Source organism: Parasteatoda tepidariorum, chromosome 4, assembly GCF_982258835.1.
Source record: "Parasteatoda tepidariorum strain Cologne lab strain chromosome 4, Ptep-v5.0, whole genome shotgun sequence".
NCBI classification, from domain to species: Eukaryota; Metazoa; Arthropoda; class Arachnida; order Araneae; family Theridiidae; genus Parasteatoda; species Parasteatoda tepidariorum.
The window spans coordinates 122,700,570-122,726,524 of record NC_141758.1 but is presented as its reverse complement, the minus strand read 5'-3'; the positions used below and the strand labels follow the sequence as shown (position 1 = coordinate 122,726,524).

The window sequence follows — 25,955 nt, the reverse complement described above, 5'->3', positions numbered from 1 at the left end:
TTGTTTGGCTAATTATAGATTTAAATTTTGTGGTAAAATTCATTCTTTTGAAGTTCGCTGTCAAAAACGTATTAAAATTTGCCTTAGCTATATTTTTTTATTTATATTTTTTTCTGCTGTTTAGCATACGAAACTTTTTCATGGGATAAAGTTTTACTAATTGGCTTAAATTCGATAGAAAAATTCACTTTTCTCGTTTAATGATCAAAAATTATCTAGCGACAGTTTTTAAATAACTTTTTATTGAATTTTTATAGGAAAGAAAATTTTTGGTGGTCAAATGTAGGGTTATTAACTTCTTACAATGGGCTAATTTTTTAACACGATGTTCACTTTGATTTTTATGTCAGGCTAAAACTTGTTTTTGCCATAAAATTATCAGACAAATGAAACTTTTTTAAGGATTAATGCAGAGGTGGGCAAACTCACGCCACAAATGATAGGCATTCTGAGTGACCTGTGATTCTGTTAGCAACATTGTGATGGACAGCACTATACAACGTTAAAAAATCATTCTAACGTTTATTACATATTTATTCTATGATATTTCAGTTTATGTGTTACCTACCTATTTTTATTCTGTAATAAATATTGTTTAAAAACAAGTACCGTTCATTGCCTTCTGATGAACATCTTAAAAACAATTAACCAATTTCAAATTTACAACTAGCAATCGAATAACTGACGAAAATTTATCAAATTTAATTAACTGGCTAAAATTTAATTAAACTAAGTGTCATCGCTGTAAATTTTTCAATGTTATAATTTGTGTATGTAAAATTACAGCGAAAATGTAAAAAAAAAATTGGCTCTGAAATATGTCTGTGAAGCTCATTTTCTTGCTTGTAAATGATTTCTATACTCATTTTATAATATTCTTATTTCCATCATAGTTCAAAAATTTAGTAATAAAATAGAAATTTGTCTTTTTCAAATATAGATAAATTTTTTTTAAATTCCTACTGCACATTATAATTTCTTGAACTTTGGTAATGAACTTGATTCATTTTTTATTGCAAAACTCATTTTATTGCAAATGACTTTAGTGGTTAAAATGAAAAGGCGAATCCAAAATTTTTTGCATCTATCCCTAGATTAACGTAATCTGTTTCCTGCAATGGGCTTAAAATTCGATGTAAAAATTAAAATTTGTGGTTTAAAATCCGATAAATACTTGTCAGTGTTTGACAGGTTGGCCAGAAAAAAACGTTAAGGGCATTCTTTTCATAAGCTTCTGTTTCATGGTAAATGAACTATTAGAGGAGTGAGCTAACAAGCAATGGATTATCAATTTTAATGGTTTATCATTTCGAGTTGGGTTAATATAAGTTCAATTTATTTTCCAAACACATCTTTGTATTATCTTTTTATTGGATTTCCGGACGAAATTTTTTGAAGGATTAAAGTAGAGTAACGAAATTTCTACAAAAAGTTAACATTTTGAGCAAGGTTGGGTTTTTGACGTCAAAAAGTGGTTTTTGACATGACAAGGGAATAATACTGGTTTAACCCACCGACGGTTCTGCACGTAGAAAGTCGTACTTTTTTTTACGCTCGCAAATGGTCGTGAACGTAGAAAACCTCCCTTCATTTTTCCCCTATAGATGGTCCTGCACGTAAAAAAAGCCTCTTGATTTTTGTCCGGCGAAACGGCCATGCACGTGAAAAGTCGCTAATGCTTTCCCCCTTACTTGCGGAAATGGGCGTGAAATTCACTCCCTTCTCAGCTATGGTTAATTGATGTCCACTCCATCACCTGAAGGGTAGAAATGAGAAATACTCAATACACAATAGAGTTTGCTTTCGAAGAAAATGCGAAAGGATTTTCGAATATATTTAACTGAAACATTTTTTTTTAGTATAAAAAGGAAAGAAAAAAAATAAAGAAATCGGTATGGGAAGAGAATTACATGACAAAATAGAACTAATTTTCATCTAATGTTAATTCGCAAAGATTAAAATTGATTTTAAAAAAAGTAAGAGGTTAAAATTGACTCAGTGCAGGTGATTGATTTTAATTTTGAAAATATAGTGCAATAAATCTCGGTAAAAGTGATTCACCTAAATGTATGAAAAATAAGAAAATGATATATTTGAAAATAATGCTTATAAATGATTTACATATAGTATTGTCTTCAAATCTTTAAATAGTTTTCCATTTAGTTAGATTTCTTTTTTTTTATAGAGTATTTAGCGAGTAAATAATAGTAGCTTTTCCCGTTATTGTTTTTTTTTTTTTTTTTTTTTTTTTTTTTTTTTTTTTTTTTTGCTGGTTGAAGGAGCATTTTTTAATATTAAATTGTGATTTTTTTGTTAGTGATTAAAAAACTAATATTTAATATTCAGTTTCAATTTTTATTCTTTCAAAGTATTATCAAGTTTTAGAGGAAGGCATTAATTATTGAATTAATGATTCAATAGTAGATTTAGTTAAGGATGTAATTGCTGGTTGGTTAGCATCATCTCACTTAACTTCGAAATGCTTTTTTTTTTCATATGATCGTATGTAAATTTTTTTATATTCTCTCCCTCCCAAATCAGTTGCCACATTTCCAGAAAGTTGAGTTATAAATAACTTTCGATGCAGTTTAATAGAACAACAACTGTAAAATTATACTAATACTGAATTCATGATTCATTTACTAAAATATCATTTTATGCGATTACCTATGGAAGAATCGTAACAAAAATGGGATTTGTTTGACAGAGTGAGAGCAATTTTGTCTAGCACCAACTTTTTTTTCAAAATTAGCTTCGAAAAAGAATTTGGAAACTAATTTGGTGCTGATTTAAGTAGGAATGATCGGTATGTAAACGTTGTAAACTGATAGCATAGCACCCTGAAATCTCTGAAAAGTGTTTAATCAAAATCATAAACTCATCAGTATCAATAAGTAGTGCAAAGGTATTTAAACGTAGAAAAGGGAGTATATTATTATTAAATGTCAATTATCTGACAGCTGGGCTTTCAGGTTTTTCTTTTTTTGTCAGAAATTTGTGTATATATTTAAATTATATATATGCACAGGTTTCACATGAAATGTAATAAATTAATTAATATTTTAAATAATTTTCTAAAATTTTTGTAATAAAATTTTATTTCCTTTGAAAGGTATTCATACTTTTCTTGGGAATGTACCACCTTAAAAGTATTATAATATCGAATAATAAGATGAATAATACGATGTCGAATAAACTGTCGAATAATAAATGTTTTATTCTTTCTTAAATCGATGTAAATAAATGATTTTGTATTTCTCTTAATTTGCTCTAATTAAGTTTATACAAACACATTGGAAATTTGCTACTTTAATCCTTTAATGGGCCATTTTTGTAGTAAAGGTAAGTTAAAGTATTCTTAGAATTGAAATTGACAAAAAAATAGTAATTGATATAAGGAAAAAAAACTCATTTAGGTTAGGTAAATATATTTACCACGACCTATTAGGAATTCATTGACTTTCATTTTTCGTTATTTATAAAATAAATTTTATAAATGCTACTAACTTTAAAAAGAAATATGTATTTTATAACTTTTATACGCTTTTTTAAACTAATAAATGTTTTCCAATTTTATTCAAACGCGCTTCAAGAAAGCTGAAGTTGTTAACGAATGGAAACCTAAATTGAGAGTGGTAAAAAAAGCTCGCCATGGACTTTAAAAAGTGGTGTTAAGTATACTTATCACGGCCTTTGAAAAAGTTAATAAATATTTGCCTTGGAATTTTATATAATAACCAGTATAATAATATTGTGACGTTGAAGTTTCAAAAAGTTTCTGCATATCTAATATTAGGTGAAATGTATCGTAATTTGTTTTTTCGCATTTTGCTCTTGAAGATACCCCCCCCCCCTTCAGTTATGTTATTTTTGATGTTTAAATTTATTTATCATACCCTTGAAATGAAATAAGCAGTTCTATAACTTTTTGTGCAAACTCTTGAAATAACATTAGAAAAAAATTTTTTTTTTAAATAATCGCTTATAATTTTTAATATATAATAAAAAAAAATAATGTGACATTTTAAGAATTGTAATGTACACAAATTTGTTATAATTTTATAAATTATTTAAAACTAACAAGATCTTATTTTTAGAATTCGTTTACCCAAAATATGCTCTTAATATTTATAATACTTATTAATTTTAACACTTATTTATTAATAATAATAATTAATTAAATCAAGTATTCAGCAGCAGTCTGCTGTGATCCAGAGGTTCATTGAAGTTAAGGCTCCACATACAATGACATAATTGTGACGGGATGATCTACCTTACGCACAGGCAACCTTTACTTCCCTGACAAGCTAGTACCCATCGAACTGAAGCTGGGATGGCTGCTAGCCGAAAAGCGAAGCTTAGTACTTCATAATGATAGCTCAGTTCCCTAAACCACTGAGCCATCATTGCTCAATTAATTTAATAATAATAGAATAATATACGAATTTTAGAGTATGATTTTTTTTACAATTTCTTAAATTATGTAATGAATGACGAAATCTGAAAATGAAACGAAAGCATTAAAATAGTTTCCGATAAATAAAGGCGATAATATTTTCGATTTTTTTTTTCTTAGGGACATTTTCAACTTATTTCAGCCAAATGTAAGATTTTTTTCATTTCCAGCTACTATTTTAAGAGAATGTATAATTATGGATACAGTGAGTACAATTCAAAAACAGGTATTTTTTATGGCTTTAATCATTGAAAATGAATGTTATTAAACTTACACAAATTTACCCAACGTAAAAAAATTTTATAAATGAATTTAAAAATTTCAAAAAATTTAATTATTAAAATCTCAGTTACTTAAATTTCAGAGATACAATCAAAACATAAAAAATAAAAGTAAGATACAAACTATGAAACTAAGAATCAAATTAAAAAAAATTAATGAATAAAATGAAGCAAAAGGTAGTATAATCACATCTTATCTTAACATCGTTGACTGAAGATATCCCATTAAGTATATTATTACTTTAAGTATTTTCAACTTCTATAAATTGTTTTGTCATTTTATATAATCTGTTTCTGTACTCACCTTTTACTATTTTTTTTTTACTGACATATATTGCAAATTTGATATATTTTATGGCAAAACGATGAGAAGGAATTTCGGGAGACAAGAGAATTAAAATATGGAAGGAAAAAATATCCTTTGATGTTTTGACAGTGAATTTGTATTGTATTATTTGCACTGTTGTATGAGTGTACAGTTGCAGTACTTAATCATTTTTGTCACCTTATGTATGGAGCGAGATAAGGAATAGAAAGGTGTTTACTAGTAACATGTATCAGTGAGTAGAAGGAAGATTTAGTACTGTCATCTTACTACATACAGACATTTCGGCGCACTGTAATTTCAGTACCATTTACTCTGATAACGAGGATTTTTATGAATAAGTTTTTGAACTTGACTAGAATGAATAAAATGAAGATATCATGCAGCTAACATTAGAAATTGAATGAATGGAAAAACTACTCATTCATAACTATATATCACAGTAACGTACAATTTTTGAAACCCTGGGAAACTTTAACAATGTGTAGAAAACGATAGAGAAACGTTCTGGAATAGGTTTCTTAGTATAGAGTATTCAGGACAAGTAATAGTAAAAAAGTTTTACAAAAATCTCAAATAAATTATTGCGCATTATTTTTTATAAGAAAATAAAGGGATGTGTTAAGAAATGTAAATTAAGCTTATTTAACTTTCAACTCTAATTGCTCCCTAAGCTTTGGGATTTATAATATATAGTCAATCTGATGTCCCTCCCTGATTTACAAAAATATAAGAGAAAATAAGGGAGCTAAATGTTAAAAGTAAAGTCTCTACTAATTATGTGTTGATAGTAAATTTATAAAAATATACCATCAACTTCTGATGATTGTAACAAACTCTAATAAAATAACTCAATTAAGGTAAAGTGGACTTAAATTACACAAATTAATGTGCTGGAGTAAATATAAAAGTATTATTGAATAGTTATAATGAACGAGATATAGTTTCATGAAATATGTAAAGTTAATAATTAAAAGAGTTAAAGTCTAAACAGCTGAAGAAACAAAAACTAAATATTTAGTAATTTTTATTTTGCTACTAAGTGTTCATACGAACTTTCATCATATCTAGAAATTAAATAGATAATTTCAAAGTGAGCATAAGTCACATATTTTACTAAATCGAGTTAGCATTGGCTTTGCTATGTTTTTAGGTATAAATTTAGATTTGTACAGAAAGGAAATGAATTGCATAACAACTATACTCTTTATTCATCTGTCATAACATTTATTTAATGTAGAAAAAACGAGAGCCGTGAATTGATATCATTATTTTAAACTTTTATTAAATGAATTTTAGTTGAATGGACTTAATAATTAAAATAGATATTTTATTTTCGTTTTACTACAATTTTTATAACTTCTAAATAAACCTTTGCATTGTTGAAAAAATAAAAACTGAAATTTTATTACCATACTTACTTTATCTCTAGAATAAATACTTATTATTTCATTCTAAAAAAAAAAAAAAAGTTAGAAAAAAAATACCCATGCCATTTTTTAAATAACCGATTTAATGCAAATGAATTATTAAAAAAGGTTTGTTTGAAATATTTCGCACAACTTCAAAGAATATTTCTGTCTTTATACTATTAATGGGAAAGTTGATTACTCCAAATTAATTAAACACTTGCACTTCTACATAATATGCCGGATTATTTTTAGATACATCTTGATGTATTCTATATAAAATATTCTACGTTATCGACAAAAAATACTGTAATAAAAAGGACAATGATATGATAAAGAGAAAAATATTGATAAAAACAAATTTTAAAACGCAACGCTAGATTTTACTTTTTTCTTTTTCTTTTTTTTTCCGCAAGAGATTCCATGCTCACTCACAGATCATATGAAATATTTTCAAACAGGCTGCAAAAGTATTTATTTCATGTTCAAAATGACCTCAGCAAAGTGAATAGTGCGGACAGTCTATAATTACAACACCTTAAGAAGTAAACCACCCCACCTGTCAAGTAAATAATAGGAGAAAAATGGCCCTTCAAACCACCGTTTCCCATTGTAAGGGGGGAGGAATTATCTCTTACCGTTTGGCAAGGGGTTTTAGAACAGGCAAGTGGCTATTTCAGGAACCGCAGTTTCTAGATATTGCAACCATTTGGAAGAGGTCAAAATTAAAATATCAAAACCGTCAGTGGGTTAAACCATCAAAAACTCGTCAAAAATGTCAAAAACTGAAGTTTGCCAAGAAAATATATAAACTTCAAAACTACCAACAGTTGCCATGCATTATATTGAAAATTAATTATACTATAGGTAATCAGCAGGTTTTAAAATATTTTTTAATTAAAATTAAGGTAAAATAACAGATATAAAATCTCAGAAATTGATATTCAAATGCATGTGCAGAAAAATTTTGCAAAATTTCTTTAAATATTTATATTTTGAAAAAAAAAATTTTTTTTTGATACTTAAGAAAATTAAAAGTTTATTACTATGCATTTTTGACATATAAGGAACATATAACTAATATTTATAAGGAACTTACAAGTTATGTTGTATAAATACAAACTTGATACAAGTGTATGAAAAAATTTTTTAATGTTATACCGAATATCTTTATTATCCAGTATGTTAATTTGAATTTAAAAGTAGTTATATTTGGGAATAATGATAAATATATTTCATATTGTTTATTATATTTATTTATAATTATTACACTTATTATTTTAAAACAATTTTTACCTCTTAATTTTTCCCCCACTTGTATTAAGAATACAAATAATGCATATCTTGAAAGCAAGAAGTAATTATTCAACAGCTGAATATTTAGATATTCAACAAAACTATATAGTATTCAGTAAAATGAAATTCACAAGTATTTGGATAAACTAAATTTCCAGCATAGTAAATGAATAGGCTGAATATACTGTAAATCGACACTAACTACTCTGTGTATTTAACAGAAAGCACTTAAATTTGTATTGTCTTTTGTTAAAAAGATTATTAAGAAGATTTAAAAGAATATTAAAAAGATTTTTCTTTAAAAGATGTCTAATGTACAAAACTGGTAATGTTTATCTTTAAAAATGTCAAATTTTTAGTATAATCTATACTATACACTAAATTTGGTTATAAGTAAATTTCTTAATAATATCACTGCAGATTTTCAATAACACATGAAAATGAATACATAATATTACAAAAGATGTGAGCTTTCAAAAGTACAAGATTTTGGTTACTATTCAAAATATAAGTGTTTTCTTCAAAATTTTAAATTTATTTTTTCTAGAACATATTTAGAAACGCTATCCTTTATAAAAAATATATAAATTTTATGTATTAATTAAATTTCACATATGAATATAGGTTTTTGACATTTTCGACATTTTTGACAGTGAGGTTTTTGACGTGACGGTTTAAACCATTGTTTAAACCGTCCAAAACTGTCACATGTCAAAAACCTGCCAACCCTGATTTTGAGTGAAAATTCAATATTCTGTTTTCGAAAATTCTAACATTTACTTCATCTTACAATTTATGCTGTAATCAACAAATATTTAATGTAATATTTTAATTTTTAATCCTCCGTATACACCCCTTGGAGGGAGTCTGGGTTCTACTTATCTTTCTAAAATTCCAAATAAAACATTAGTTAACACCTGTTACTGCTTTTTTAAACGGTAGGTTTATAGAAAATTTGTAAAACCAATTTCTGCCATGACTACATTTTAGCTAGTGAGCTGACGAACAGGGTTGCCGGATTTAAGCCAAGATAATACAAAGCTGGTGCGTTTTTTTTGTTCAAACCACTAAAATAAGATCGACTAAAATAAATAAAACACACCCTTTTACGAAAACAAAATATTTTTCAAAAAACCAGATGACGTAAAAGAAGCTTGATAGTTTTAATTAAATGATACAGTGCTCAAAAAAATATATCACCCTCAATAACTTTCCTTCTAACGATCATATTTTCTCGCACTAAGTGTCAATCATAATGGTTCTTGGGGGGTGAGCTCAAATATGCTAATTATTTAATGACAACTATTAAGTTACGAAATCAGAAACGTAACTTTCTCTGAATTAATATATATATTTTTTTTACGTATTTGGATTCTTAACCTTCAAAATACAGGGGGTAGCCGCAATCTGAAAAATATGGTCCCCATAGTTTGGTCAGGAGAGCGATCCTAAGTTCGGACTCCCTAATGTTAATTTCACTTTTTGCGTTTTTAGTCATATTTTAAAAATTAATTAATCATTTCAAAAAAACAAAAATGCACCCACTCATAAAAGATACTCAAAGATAGTTTCATGAGTTACTCAAAGATAGTTTCATAAAAAAATAATTTTTAACAATTACTTATTATTTTTTATTATTTAATTGAGGATAAAAAAATTTGAATTATGAGGTATAATTTTTATAACATTTTAAGCTTCGTATTTCTCTAAAAAATCGGAAGTTTCAACCGTTTTTAGAAGAAGCGGAGAAAAATTAAAATTGTTTTTAAAAAAATAATTTGTCGAAGATGAAGAAATATTTAAATAGGGATGATTAATATTTAAAAGTAGATAATTTACGAGAAATTTAACTTACGCGCGTAGAGTAAAACTTCATATTTTTTTCGTTAATAACCGATTGCTAATCCTTTTTTTTTAAATTATAAAATACGATGTTTCATTTTTAATCGTCTAAAAACTTATTCGTAATTTAATAAAGAGATTTGAATAAAACATTTTATTAAATAAGAATAGTATATTAAGGAATGCTGAGTTTTATAAGAGCATGTTTCTTATAGAATGTGATTATTCATCAGCTTTTTAATTTTAGTTTTTTAGTTGTTTTTTTCAATAACTGATACAATTTCAATAATATATATACGTATGCATTGATTTGGAATAATATATTTATCAATTTCTTCAGTATATATTTTAGAATTATTAATACGAATACGTAGTCAACATATTTAAGCATCGTAAAACTTCTCAACATCTTATATATTGCCTTAATCTTACATTTTTTTTAATTACCTGTCCGCGCGTGTTTTGCAGAACTATTTATCAATTATTTAATTGAACTTTAACATTTCTCAAAATCTTTTTCTTTACGCTACCACGTATATTATTTTCTTATTAAACTAATAATTTTTGTATTTTTTTTTCAATTTAGGTTTTCTTTAAAATAAAATTATTTTTTAAATTATTGTCAAGTTTTTATTAAAAGAAAACTTATTGTCAGTTATCTAAGAATTAAATCTTGTTAAGAAATTAAAAATATTCTGCTGATCAAAAATTCTATACTAAACACTGACTATTTACTACTGACTATTTACTGAGCATACTATTAGGGACATCAGAAGGTAATGTCGTTTCGGTGCATTTGATATTTGTTATCAAGATTTTGTTTTGAATCAATGATGTATTCACCCTCGTTAGCAACAACAATTTCAATGCCGGAACGAAAATGAATCGAAATGGATGAAGAAAAAAAATAAATTGGTTTTTAAATTCCATTCGTTAGTCTTAAGACTAACGAATATTTAATGCACCAAAACGACATTACTCTCTGATCTTCCTAATAATTTTTCAAAAAATGAAAATAAATTATTGTTTTTTTGAGAAATGAAAAGTAAATGCATATGTAACAGATTGCTTTGTTTTTTAAATGAATGAACATTATGTACGTACAATTTTACTTTGATGTCCAAACTTATTCTTGCCCACAAACTTTAAGAAAGTATCCTCTTAAAAAGGTTAATGTTGATAAAACTTGCTTAAAGTTAAAAACTCTCCTTTAAAAAAAAAAAAAACATTTTTATATTTGTCCGGAAAATGCTCGATATGCCTTACTTTGAGAAAAAGCAAACACTAAAAATAGAAAATTGTAAAAAGATTCCAAAACCATGCTTCATTTTTAAAATATAATTATAAAAAATTGTTGTTTTTCTAACTTTATTTTTTTATTAATTTTCTTAGCCCTTTACTGTCGTATTAAGTTTATACATGGGTGTCATGCTGGTCGGAATTACTTCCCGTTGAACAAACAGTAATACATAATATACAAGATTATGAAGGAAAAATAAAATTTATTAATTCTTTTTGTAAACTTTAGATATATGTGACTCAATAATATGTTTTAATTTTGAGTATAAATTATATTTTATAGTTCTCCATCGTGTGATATCTTTCAAAGCAGTCTCCAATATGAAGCCCTGGTTTTCGAGAACATGTGTCGCAAAAATAATAAGCTTGGCCTTTAATTTTTCTGTTTAGACATTCAGAACAATCTTTACTCTTTACATCTTCACAGTGTCGTATTATATGTAGTTGGCCATTAAGCTGTGGCTAACATCTTTGCTGGGGTGGCTGAGAGCAGACATACGTCTGGAACGATAAAAAAGTGTTGGTGGCTGAGAGTAGACATACGACAGCAAAGGGTTAATACTAAAATAAGATATATCAAGAGATGTTTAGATAACAAACTATTTTATAGCTGTAATTCAGCAAATAGTTTTAATATACTTTTTTTAGAAATCATAAATAGAAATTGCTCTTTTATTTCATTGTAAAAAGACAAGAATGTTAATGTTTCATTTATGCTCAATCGAAACGTGACAATTAACCCCAGAATTTAAATCTATTTGGACATAACATTTAATAGCCTGAAACAGAAATAATTAAAATTATTAGATTGGAAACTAAACTTGTTATGTTAAGGGCGGCAGGAAAGATGAGGAAAAGACATTTAGGTGAAAATCCGATCATTAGAACGAAAATTATTCAGAGTCATACCTTTTTTTTCCTTTTTTTTGGCGAACTGTACATTACATGGTATGATTTGATATGATAATTTGAAAATCGGATAGTTTATTGGAGAAACAGATGTTAACTTTAGAAGTGTTAAGAACAATAATTTTAAACTACTTGAAATTATAATGATCAATTTCTCAAATTTTACAACCAAATGTATTTTAATTAGTACTTTTAACAAATCCAAGATTTTTATAGAAAACTCCTGATAAAAAGATTCAGCACAATTTATGAAAAATACTTGCTTAAGCAGGAGCAATGTAAAGCACAACTAGTACGAATTAAAACATGACTGTAATATATTTAGAATGATTTAGCTGATTTTAATTGTTGATTTTGATTGATGATTTAATGATTTGATATTTAGAATGATTAGGCTGATTTTAAAGTAAATGGGATGAATTGCAACAACAAAAAAAGGATTACTATACATTACTAACATTTTAACTATTTGTGTAATAAGTACCATTAAAAAAAGTAAATAACTTTAACTAGGAAGAAATTTCTTTCAGAAAAAATTAAAAAATATCCGTATTATTAAAGTTTATTCGCACAGTAAAAATTTTAAGAAGTGCAATCTTATTAATAATCTATTTTGATATTGGGAAAGATTGCGGCACCCCCCTATATTTTGAGGGTCAGAAATTAAAATCTGTTAAAAAAAAGTTATGTTTATTCAGAGAAAGAACGTTTTTGTTTATGATTTCGTAACTTAAAATATCGTCCACACAAATTACTACGTTTGAAGTCTCCTCTCGGAAACATTTAGTTTGAGTCCTAGAACGAGAAAATCCGATCATTGGACAAAAAGTTATGCACAGTGGTTTGATTTTTTTTGCACACTGTACTTGATGTATATAAATTCATAAAAATTTAAATTATTCACTTATTTCTAAAAACGAAGTTTTACTTCAAAAAAATAAAATTTGAACTTCTGCAATTTGAAGACATGAAAATATCTTTTAAATCATTGTATCAAACAACTTGTAGTAGATAAGATACTGATTGTTTCTGTCACGTCTGTTGTATCATTTTAACAGGAATTATTGTGAGCAGCAGCAGTAGACGTCTGATGCATTATTACATCATAAAAATTACTATTAATTGAAAACTATAAATAATCAATAAATTCAATTTGAATACAATAGGCAATATGTCTATACACAATGGACAAAAAAGTTGTGAGCCCAACTCAAAAATCCTGAAAATTTCTTGAGTAAAATCATTAATGCTGCTTTTAAAAAAAAATATTGGTTTTATAAATTTAAATCACTGATATTTTCAGAACATGAAATTCTAAATAAATAATATGCAGCATAATTTAAATTAATAATTATGAATAGGTTTATTTTTATCACTAATCACATTTATTATTCTACCAGAAAAAATATTTACAAATGAAAGAGATGCCAAGTATAAATTCCAATTCTAATATTTCTAAATAAAATTGTATACAAGAATTTTTATACATATATGTGATTGATTTCTCTAAACTTTTGGACCTTGGATTTCGGGATCGCGGTTTGAGAAAAATCTGGAAATCCGGATTTTTTTCCGGAGCACAATCTTCTCTGCAGTAAGTTAAAAAATTAAAAAAAGTCAATAAAAGCTATTTAAATAAAAGACTGTTTCCTTAATAAAATCCACCTGGCTTGGAGTTTTTTTAGAATACACAGACAAATGCTACACTGCTAACAAATGCTAACTATGGACCAACAGTTTGAAGACACCATTTCTGGTGGGATAAAGGTTTACTACTATAGGCTAACAGTTGAAGACAAAATTCAAACTGTTATTTCAAGGACAAAAAGTTTTATAGTTCTCTCTTGTTGCGCCATATTATTTTGCGGGTAGAATAAAAAAATTTTGGCAGTTTAATATGTACTAATAATTTCCAGCAACGAGCTGTTTGAAAGTAAAAATGAATTATTTTGTAAGCCAAAATATAGTTAAAAATTTATTTAATCCAAAACTGTTTTTAACAAATGAATATTTTATTTGGATTAACAATGTCGTAAACTTGGCTTAAATTTGAAGGCGAAATTTAAATGTCTGTTCTTTTTCGTCGAAAACTAACTATAATTTATTTTGAAGATTATTATGCCTTTTTTTGTGGAGAAATTACGAAACATTTATTGGATGTCAATTTTCTGATTTCGATATTAAATTCAAACATTTAGTTTTCTTTTGTTGTCAAAAATCAGCGAAAAACTGTTGGCATTTTTTAGCGGTCAAGCAAACGAAACTTTTTGGAGATCAAATTTAAGTTACCAATTTTCTATAATTTTTATTGCTGTTTAATAAATTTTATAAATTGCCAGAAAATTGTAATTATAAAGGGTCACTAAAGGAACTGTCAGAAACGGTCGCAACGCCATTTTATTAATGATGTTATTTCCTATAACCATTTGGGCAAAAAAGCATCTCTTAAATTAATAAAAATGAAAAGTATTTGTGTGCATCAAAATTCAAGTTCATAGGAGAAATAGTTTTTAAAAAAAGTATGTAACCTGTGTTTGGAAATTGCAGTTTTGAGAAAGAGAAAAAAAAAGTCAGCAAAAGGGACAAGTAGCAACATTAATAAGTTACACTAAGAGTTTTTTTCTTCAAAAAACAAGCAAACATAAATAGTATTAAAGCCATATCACACGTGCAGAAATTCACCCAACTCAACACACAACGCAACAGCGAGATAAACTTTTCATCCAACATTCAGTCGGAAAAAGTTGTTCTAGGGTTGCCAAAGTTCATGAAAATGTTTATCGTAACCGCGCCGATACCTTCCTTCTATCCCGGCTATTTAGCGCCCCTACAGTCGATCTACGATTCTTCATAGGTGAAAATCAGTATTCTTTACCTGGCGATTGTTGTCTGTGTATTATTTTACAATGGATCTCGCATATTTATCAATTCCAGCCTTAGTAATTTATGGATCGATAATTAAAGAAAAAGAGAAGAGAAAGAAATGTTGGGCAAGAAAATGGCTTCTAAGAAGAAAACGGCTGGGTTGTTATGAAAATCTGCTGAGAGAACTGGCTCTTGAAGTAAGAATATTTTTGTTTTTTATTTAAATCATAGCACTTGCTTTTTTAAATTATTAAAAATCTTTCTGTTTCTCAATTTTATAATAACTACGTGTTATTGATTAGGAAATTCACTTAGTTAAGTGTTGTATAGTAAACGGAATACAAAATGTTCATTTTGAAATCTGAATTAAACATTTTTTATACTTGAATTGAAAATAATTTTAATGAGCTTTTGTTTGAATTTAGTTATAATTATTCATGAATTTTATTTGTACCGTTCTGTATATTGAACGATCAATAATAACTCTGTACTATTCCAAATTAATAATGATTTTTTACATGTATTTTGCTTTAATATATTTTATCACAGTAAACAAATTTCGCGATAAAATTTTTAAGTATTGTAATGTTGTCTTCGTTTTTAAATCATAATAAGAAAATTATTAACTGTTGATTTTCCGACAAAACAAATTATTTATATGGATATTGAAATGTTTCAGAAGTTCAATAAAATAGAAAAGGAAATATTTATTAGCATAGTTATGTTTTAAATTTTTTTGTATCTGTATTTTGTATATTTTTAAAACTAAAAAGTGGCTTCCCGTTGCTAACAGGCTGATGATGGTGATGGGAGTAGCATAGTAACCATATTGATTTTTTTTGGGGAGGGGGTGGAATTATTAGTAACAAAATTATGTGTATTAATTATTGAATTTGGACAATGTTTTGTAGGATATTTGCTTAAATCTTATTAGTTGTTTAGGTCACAAGAGTCAAAAACATTGAGCACTGCCGCTGTTGTAGGGAGTTATAGATACTCTATTGTTATATAAATAAAGTATATGTCTTTGCAATAACTAAAAGGGAAGAAAGTGGTTTCGAGAATTACTTTAATTTCCTGTTCATATATCTTGTTATTCATATATTTGTGAAATTATTAGTTTAAATTTATAAATGTTTACTTTTTACCAAATGTTTTCAGCAAAATATTATTTGTATTAAATTTTTTTTTGGTACCTGCTAGATTGTGGTAGGAAAAATTTAATTTAGAAGATGGGTTCTTTTGCTGATTGGTTTTTATTATAAATTATTTTACTTTTATTTCAGGACCAGGAAAGCTACAGGAGGTATTTACGAATGGATACCGATAGCTTTCAGTATTTGCTGAAGAAAGTCGAACCAATGATAAGCAAAACAAATACATGCATGCGTGAAGCTATACCAGCTGGGGAAAGGTTAGCAATTACCCTGAGATACCTAGCAACAGGTAAATATGACCAATTTGTAAGATTTAGTTTTAATTGGAAATCAATAGCAATGATTGGACTCATAGTACCATTATTCAGGGTGGCCACCCCCCTGGAAAACCTTGAAAACCTGGAATTATCAGGGAATTTTTTTACAGCTTTGTCAAACTAGAATACCACATAAAATTCTCCCACGGTTGCTAAACAAATGCAGAAACCTTTGACTGCTATGGGACTGTGCAATTTAGGAAAGATTCTGGTGGAGATGGAAAAAGAGATTAGGATATTAGTTTCTGTTTTTAAATTCTGTCCTTGAGCTGAGTCCATTTATAGCTCAAGTTTGTTCCGATACTTTGGCGGTAATTTTTTTTTCTATTTTGACAAAATGTTTTTGTATTTTTAACTTTATAAAATTCTTCAAAAATCGTTGGTTATAATTTAATAATAATAGATTTTATATTGCACTCTTTTTCTAAAAGCTTTTCTACTTCCATTCAAAGAAATCTGTGAATTATTTTTTCTCAGCAAACCAACCAATCGCTCATTTTTTTTTACAATCGCTAACAGCAATGTTTGTCGATAAATTGTTACAATTGTTGCATTAATGCTAATTTTTTCAATTTCATTTTAACCTTTTATAACATATATTTAAAAAAATTTTTTGTAGGAACCAACTATATATTAATATTTCATTTTACTCTTTTGTTGGTCAATACATGATTTTTGATTCAAAATTTTGAAAACATTTGAAAAATAAATAAAATATCTTGCCAAATTGTCAAAAAAAAATTTTTTTTTCAAGATGATATGTTAAAAAAAGTAGCATTTTGAATAAAATATTTTATAATAATGACACTTTTCTTGTACACATCCTACACTTTATAGGAAAAACGAAACAAAAACCTGGAAATTTTAAGATTTTTATCTGGAAAACCTGGAAAAATCAGGGAAATTTGAAATCTGATTTGAGTGGCCACCCTGTTATTAATCCTATGGTTGACCTTTTTTTTTCTTTCATGTTTATAAAAGAATGGTTTGAAAATTGAAATTGTTTAATATTTTTTATGTGTTTCTGGTATCTTGTAGCGGTTACACAGTCAGGGGTTTTATGATTTGAATCCAATGAGAAAGTAAATATATTCAATGCCAATTATTAATCTATTTTAAATCATTTGTATGAGCAAGTGAATTGTAACCGAAAATGTTTATTTAATCAACGTTGATGAGATTCACCTTAAAATGTTCAAGACATGACTTATTTGGTTATGAATTTTTTTTAAAAATTGAGCCACCAGCTTATATAATCGATATAAGTACTGGTGTATTTAACTGGAAATTTTTTTTTTTATTTATTAAAATTTTGCTATCAATTATAATTTTGTTAAACACTTCACAACCCTTTGCTTTCATACAGCAAAATATTTGTGTGCTATATAAAAATATTGATATTGTTTAATTGTAATTCCAATTTTTTTTTCTTAGGGGAGACTCAAAGTTCTCTAGCTTTCCAGTTTAGGGTGGCACAAAACACCATATCTGGAATAATTCCAGCTGTTTGCACGGCTATTTTGCACGGCTATTTTCTCTGTGTTAAAAGAGGAAATTAAGGCTCCAGATAACTCGGAAGAGTGGCTAAAAATTTCTGACGAGTTCTATAGATTGTGGAATTTTCCAAACTGCATTGGAGCGCTTGATGGGAAACACATCAGCGTTGTTCCTCCGCCCAATTCTGGATCACTTTATTATAACTATAAGAATTTTAATAGTATCGTACTGCTAGCCTTGGTGGATGCCAATTTAAAATTTATTTACGTGGACATTGGTACCAATGGAAGAGTTAGTGACGGTGGAGTTTTTCACAAGAGTACTCTGAAAAATAGTATTGAGCAAAAAAACCTGAACCTTCCAGGGTGGCAGTTTCTCCCAGACACAGAGGAACCTGCTCCTTTTGTGATTGTGGCAGACGACGCCTTTCCCTTGGAGGAGTATCTTCTAAAGCCGTATCCGGGGAAATTCCTGGATTTAACGTGCAGGATATTCAACTATAGGCTGTCTAGAGCTCGAAGGGTATCGGAGAATGCGTTTGGCATTTTGGCTTCTCGATTTCGCATTTTTCAAACTCCGATTTTGACAGGTCCTGCTAAGGCAAAACAAATTGTTTTGGCTGCATGCTCACTACACAATTTCTTGAGGTCAAGATGCCTTGAGCTGTATTCTCCGATACCCAGCTTAGATCGAGAAGACCTAGCCCAAAAGAAAATTCTCCAAGGCAGCTGGAGAAATGATACAAAACCATTAATTTCTCTGGCTAAGGATGGGAGAAAGGGGTCCTTTGTTGCCAAGGCAATCAGGACAAAATTTCTCAATTTTTTCAATGGGTCTGGTGCTGTTCCTTGGCAGGAGGACATGTGCGATTTACACTAAATCTATTTTACATGCAGTTGTATCAATTTTCGTACCAACAATATTTTTTCATCGATTTGCTATTTTTTAAATGAAAGTATAAAACTATCAATATCGTCAATATGTCCAAATTTTTAAAAATGTTAAATTTTTTATCCTGGATATTTATAATATTACAAAATTTTTTGTTTCTATGAAAGTTTGACTGTATATACTTATTTCCAATCAATTGTACATATCTACTTGTAAATAAATTTTTATATATTCTATAATGATTGTACTTATATTTTTTGTGATCAAATAAATAATTTTTTAACCTCTTTTAATACAATCTTGAAGTAGTATATTGTATTGGCTTGAACAATTTAAATACAACACACTTTAACATTTTTCCTTTTAGGAGAAACTACAGAACTGCTATTGTATAAGCTAATTTGAATTTTAAATAAGGATTTCTTCCAATAACAATTTTACAAATATTTTTTATTTGGTATATACTTGATATATAGTTTATTTAAGGATTTATTTATTTTTTTTATTCTGAATCACTAACGTCACTTTTAATTCAGAAGATAAACTAATTATACTTTGTTAGAAAACAATGAAACAAGCATCAACTGTAATTTCAAGCGATTGTTCAAAAATTACGCAATAATAGTTTAATTTTTAAAAATAGAGAAAACATTGTTTTAATAAATTGTATGTATTATACACAAGTAGATTTCAGGCCTGAAAGATAAACAAAAAATTAAATTAATTTGAATCAATTCACGATATCTTCATAAAATTAATAATAAAAAAAATACAAGCAAATTGAGTAGATTAAAACCTTTTAATACAATCTTAATATTTACAATAAAAATTTAAATGCTGTTTTCATGAGTTTTTTTTGTGCTTTCTGTCGCTTTTCCAAATCAGGAATTGATTTAAGAATGTGGGCAATGTACTTCCCGCAAGCGTCCTCCATGGAATCGTCCTGCTTAGGAGGAATTTTTTTCAATGCTTTTACAGCTTCTTCAAGAAAATCATCACCGGAAGTTGTAGTTGATTTTCTTTTGCGTTTATAAGCTGCTCGCTTATAAACGCCCTGGTGATTTTCTCCTGTAGAAGTTTCACCAGTGTTGAACTTCTGTGTTGAATCAATTGGAGGTTCTGGCAGGTTTGTTTTTGGAGAAGAAACTTCACACGATGAGGGTTCTGGTTCCTCTGCAAAATCCCTCCACTCTTCCGGAATTCTCTCGTCATCCTCAAAACATTCCATTGAAATGAAGCTCACATCAGGATCAATCCCGGCAGAATGTGAAATGGATTCATCTTTATTATGTATGAAGGTCAGCTCGTTCTGAAAAAAAAAAATTTAATGCATTAATTGTTTAGTTATTATAATTTTAATTTTAATGCATTAATAGTGGTTTTCATGAAACATTTTAATTATACACCTGACGCTTTACACTTTCGAACAGCAAGTACCAATAATTTACTATGATCACAAATAGACCTTTGTAATCAGGAAAAGTAACAAAATAATTTCTTAAACTTTAAAATAGTATTATAGTTAAAACTAAAATTAGTTAAAGCAGTTTTAGTTAAAACTGAAATAAAATAGGAAACTTATAAAATTATACCTGGGTCGATTTATTATTATCACCATCCAAAGTAGAGAAGCTGTCGTCTGCCTCGTCAACTCCATCAAGGAATTGAAGAGCATTAAAATGCATCCATAGCACAGTGATGCTTTCACAGCCAGAACCACTTTTAAGATGTTTAATTTTTTTCATATTCCGCTGAAACTGATACTTTAGCTTGGAATATTTGCTTTGTAGCTTTTCTATAAAAAAAAAAGAGCTAAAGTTAGTAAAATAAAAGGAAGGTTTGACAATATCATGACATTTTCCATAATATTTGGATGTATCTATCTATGTACGGATATTTTGATCGAGTGTTAATGCTGTTTTAATTTAAAAATTTGGGGGTATGTACACATGTTAGCTTATATTTTGAATGCATCTTGTTTGAATATATGTATATCCCACAATAATAAAATTCTTTGAATTTTATGCCACATTACAGTTATGATTTTTCTCTATTCATTAATATAAAAAAGAAACTTAAAATTTTTTTTCATTGTTAACATACTACATAACATTTAATACAAAAAATCACATATGCTGATTATATTCAAATTGAGCAAGGAAATCAATATTAAGATTGGTATTTTACTTTTATTATTTTAATGAAACCTTAACGAAAGAAAATGTTAAGTTTGTAATGTATTTTAAGTGGTTTTAATGTATTTTAAGGTGTAATTTATTCACACTTTTCTGCAACTGCACAAATTGATATTATTGATATCATATAAAAATAAATTAATGTTTAGCATCCATTTTTTACAAGCTCATTTTAGTTTTTAACATAAAATTTAATTATATGTGTCACTTCAAATATAATCACAATGTAAAAACTATTAATCAAGATTTAAATACTCACCAATTGTAAATTCTGCTGCATGCAGAGGATAATCTAGAACCAACTTCTTACTAATTTCGTCGAAACTGACTCGTCGAAGCATTCTGTGTTTATATAAAGGATTTTTAACATTCCAAATATTTTCATATTTTCTGAACAGCTCTATGAAAGTGCTTTCCATCTCAGCCAGCCATTTAAAGCCTTCGGCTGCCATTGCTTTTTTATTTATTTTTGAAGTTGCCATATTTCTGTAATACACAAAAACATTACTGATAGAGAAAAATAATGAAATATTGTTCACAACAATTCAAATATGAGAATAAAATTTTCTTTAGTTATTAAATCTAAACAAACCATCTTAAAATAAAAGAAAAATCAAGTATACATTAAAATAATTTTAGGTTAAATAAAAATTTAATTCAATTTTAATAAGATTAAAGTAGCTAATATTCAGAAATATTCAAAATAGGGTCCTACTATCTAATATCCAAAAGCATCTGAGATTTATTAAGTATAAATAAATCGATACATACAAGAATAATATTGAGAATATTAACATGCAAATTTTTTCAGATACAAATTAGAATTCATATAAAAGGTATTATTTACATCGATCCCAAATCAAACTTTATTTTAAATTAAAAAAAACTATATTTCCTAACTATATTTCAAATAAGAGGAATCAATAATAAAAATTCCGTAAATGATATAACTTCCACAGAAAAACCATACTATTAAAGCATATTAAAAACAATCACTGTTTACAGAAAATTTTAGTGATAACACATTATTTAATATAAAATTTATAACAGAAACTAATTATATTAATTACAGAAACTAATAAAAATTATTTAAACTCTTAAAATTCATCGCCTGTTTATATTCCTTCAGATTGGCGAATTTGGCGTAGAAAATCTATCGCCGTTTTGAAAAATAAGCTATGCAATAACCTTATTGCTCAAAAGTATTTTAATAAGTTCTTTAGAATTGAATCATAATTGAATCAAAAAAACATTAAACATAAAGTATTGACACTAACCTGAAATAACAAATATTTGACATCAACAACGAAGACTATCACAAATCGGCCATCTTGTTTTCTCTTGAAAGAAATGTTGTGGACTGCTCTCACCTGATTGGTCGAAAGCGTTGTTGTGCGAAATGTTGGTCAAACTTTTTCGAAGAGGAGGAAAAAAGTTGCTTCAACTTCGTTTGGCATATCACACGATGATTCTACTTCCAAGTTGCGCTAAAAGTTTTGCATACTGTTGTGTTGAACGAAAGTTGTGTGTTGTGTTGGGCGAATTTCTGCACATGTGATATGGCTTTAACTCTAACTAGAATAAAAACTTAAAATCTATATATATATTTCTCTTACACGGCACCAAAAAAAAGCCTCATTGCAACTCCCCGAATGGCAACGTTAGAAAATCGACCAATGATTGCTAATAAAAATGTCACATGGCAAATGTCACATGAGGTGGCTCAACATATAGCGCTTTTAAAAACGGAAACAATAACCAGAGTTAGCATTATCAGGTTGTTCAGTTCAGATTCATGCCCTTATAACATGATAATATTTAATTTAAACTCAATTAGGAATTAATTAGGCTGGCCTTCTCCATGACTATAAATAAGTCACAAGGTCAGACTTTTGAGAAAATCAGTTTAGTATTGACTAAACAAGTTTTTAGTTACGGACAACTTTATGTTGGCCTGTCAAGAGTTAAGTCATTTGACAGCCTTTCAGTAATTGCTCCAAGATGCCAAATCTATAATTGCGTTTTCAAAGAAATTCTAAATGCTTAGTGTTAATTTCTTAGAGCTTTGCAGAAAAAAATGTTTTTTGGCAAAAATTTAATTGAAACTTCTATTGGCAGTAAGCAAGGGAAACTGTCAAAATCAAAACTCCCCGATTAGAAATGCAGCATGGCGACCTCTACGTGGTATTTCTCGGGTAATGCTAGCAGCCATGCATTTTAATTTACTGTATGTAAAACATCCTTATTTTGTTCTAAAATGTTATGTACTTTATCACAAATGTTAATTAATATAGAAATTGATTTCAATAATGCTGATCACCAAAAAATATTTCATTTGGCGATAAAACAAATTTTTGTGTTCTTGAAAATGAAAGACTTTTTGAGGGTTATTATCTCACAAGGAAAAGTTAGGGTTTAAAGTTTATATTTTTAAATAATAAAATTTTTTTCTAAAACTTTCAGAATTTCTAGCATTAACTAATTTATTATACACATTTAGTTGAATTTAGGTGAGCAACTGCAATATTTGATAACTTATTTTGCTAATATGTTTCTCATTTAGCTAATGTTTTGATTTTTTCACCATGTATAATCTAAATAGCTAATATACTTTTTTAAAAGCCAATAAGAACATTGATAGAATTCTTCTACATAAGTACAATACTATGTCTTTGATGATAAAATACTATGTCTTTGATGATAATATACTATGTCTTTGTGCTAGAACATTGTGTTCATTGGCGAGCGAGCGCAGCGAGCCATGGTTCACGGCGTGAACTACATAGGATTGCGTAGCAATTCTCGGGGGTTGGCGAGCGTTAGCGAGCAGGGGGCGGAACCTCTTAGTATTTTTTATTCCTTATTGAGAAGTGAAAATTGAACTAAATATTTGGTCGGCACTGGGAGATCTTAAAATGAATGGAACATGAGAATGAAATTCGTACCTGAATTATGGTGTATCACATTATACACCTGAATCAACGTCATCAGGACTCAACTCTATCAGGAAAGAAGGCCACATCTTGTTCTGTAAAAATTACAAAGAAAATTATAAGAGAATAAACGTGGTAATCGACATTTCAAATAATAAATTACAATAAAAATTTATTCAAAAAATAGTGACACTTATATTTTACAAAACGAATGTGTGCAAGGTGCAAAAGATTACGAGAACAGGGAGGAATGAGACAATAACTTATAGTTTGTCTATTTAAAAAATCACCTTAGGACTAAGTTTAAAGCCGTCTACTGCTATGGAAACCAGAAAAATAGCAGAAAAAGTTTATCACAAGAGGGTGCTTTTCTCCCCTGATTCCCTTTCTCTCACCAAACCTATCTTAAATATTGACCCAACACTCCAACTTGAAATAGTTCGTCACCGTCTCTGCTCCAGACGAATGGCGAGGGGAGTTCTTTCAATAGAACGACTGTAAAAGAGATGGTTTAAGTAAGTATTTCACGTGTTTTGAAAAAGCGGACTGTGATTGCCTTGCTTAATTATTTTTTTTTTTTAAATTTCACGATAGGCTAATCATTTAAAATAAATTATCATTAAACATAAGCATAGCTTATCGGTTTATCTTTCACTTACGCTGCATGCATGTGGTTGGTTGTCGGATTTTTTTCAAATTTCAGACCTAAAATAAGCATTTTTTTTATTGCTGAAAATTAATATCCTAACTTCACAAATGCAAAACATTTGTTCTCAAGCAGTTTTTAACATGACGTATTGTTGGCGTCCCAACAACTGATCTCCAGTTTTCCCTGTTTTATCTTTATAAAAAATTCAATGTGATAACATATTTATTAACTCTATTGCTTTAAAGTGTGTATGATCTTCAAGAAATAGTTATTAAACTTAGGTAAAAAATACTTTTGTAAATACTTTTTTCAGAACTATCATCTTCGGATAGAGAGATAATAAATTCACTGTCATTGGATTCACTCTCCGAATACATCATAACTATTTTGACATGCAACGGTAACATTAATGAAAGCTAAATTGCAGAAAGTACAAATTGATTTTGATTTCAATTCAAGGCGGAAAATCTCAATGCGAAAATTGTGACGAAAGTGGGACTAGTTGCGCCATCTCTTAGCAATATTCAGAAATACAAAAGTAATCACAGGATTTAAAGAATCGAGTAGGTAGCGACGAATTCAATTTCAATGATGTAATTTTTTTTTCTTCCTCACATGGCATGAGAAGTCTACCATACGGCCACAAAAAGGCCGAGATGCGATACCAACAGAGAAAGGGTTAAAGGTAGGCATGCAAAAACAAGCTGGCATACAGGTTTGTGTGGATTTTCTTTTGCAGTAAGATAGATTTTCAGATGCCAAATGCCGATTTTTTTAATATAGTTCGCCTATTGGCCGGGATAGCCTGGTCGGTAGGGCGCTGGGCCCAAGTCCAAGAGGTCGTGGGTTCGATCCTCGCCGGCCGAAGACTGCCCGTGTAGTAAATGGTGACTGATGCACGTTAAATCTGTCGAGTCTCAAAGTCCTCCATGTTCCCATAACAAATCAATACCTCTGGGGGTACTGATCCAGGAGTTTCCTTGTCTTCTGGATTGGTTCAAAATTACAAGGCTACGGAGTTGAACGTAAGTAGTCGTAAACCCATGAAATTGGGTCGGCTGTTCAACGACGGTTATAAAATATATGTTCTCTTACTTATAGTTCAAAAATTCGGTTAAAAATTCTTACAAATGTTATTTACTTCTGAAGGTAAACTGATGAAAAATTGAGCAAAATAAAAATTTTCTTCGATGAGCTAATATACCGTGAAATAGTTTTAAATTTTCCTTCAAATCAAAATTCTGAATTATCATAATTTATCAGAAGTTGGATACAAGATGTTTTGGCCGCAACAATTTTTTTGCTTTTGAGATAAAAATATTTGGCAAACTGATTCTCCAGTAATGGTCTATTTTTGACTAAAAATATAAGCACGTGGTTGTTTGCTTAAAAATGAGTTAAAACTTTTTTTCCCCACCATATCTAGCGAAACTTTTTGTTGTTCTAACATAAGGAGGTTAATTAATAAGGCTGGTACACAGTCCTGTACTTGATCCTTTTGGTTCGTATCAGTTGAAAGCAGCGGCCAGAAATCTTATTTTTAAGGGCAAAATTATAAGGCGGTTAAATAAAATTTTCTTTTCAGATCATAAATCGGTTGAAACTTGTTCAGACAGAACTATTTTGAGGCGTTG

At 28.4% G+C, this 25,955-nt stretch overlaps 1 protein-coding gene and 1 long non-coding RNA gene across 7 annotated transcripts in view; both read right to left on the bottom strand.

Moving 5' to 3' along the window:
- LOC107442806 (uncharacterized) overlaps positions 1–25,955 on the bottom strand; it is a 194,239-nt gene that overhangs the window by 32,160 nt on the left and 136,124 nt on the right. For all 6 annotated transcript variants that reach the window (XR_015433401.1, XR_015433400.1, XR_015433396.1 and 3 more), the window contains one exon: positions 23,685–23,767. This is a non-coding gene — a long non-coding RNA (uncharacterized LOC107442806). The remainder of the gene's footprint in view (positions 1–23,684; positions 23,768–25,955) is intronic.
- Positions 19,191–22,786, bottom strand: LOC122273490 (uncharacterized). The gene is made up of 4 exons (XM_087162045.1): positions 22,017–22,786; positions 20,999–21,225; positions 20,137–20,339; positions 19,191–19,853 (listed from the first exon to the last, which is right to left on the bottom strand). Exons 1-4 carry the CDS (start codon positions 22,037–22,039, stop codon positions 19,362–19,364), a joined length of 945 nt encoding a protein of 314 aa, XP_087018171.1. The 5' UTR covers positions 22,040–22,786; the 3' UTR covers positions 19,191–19,361.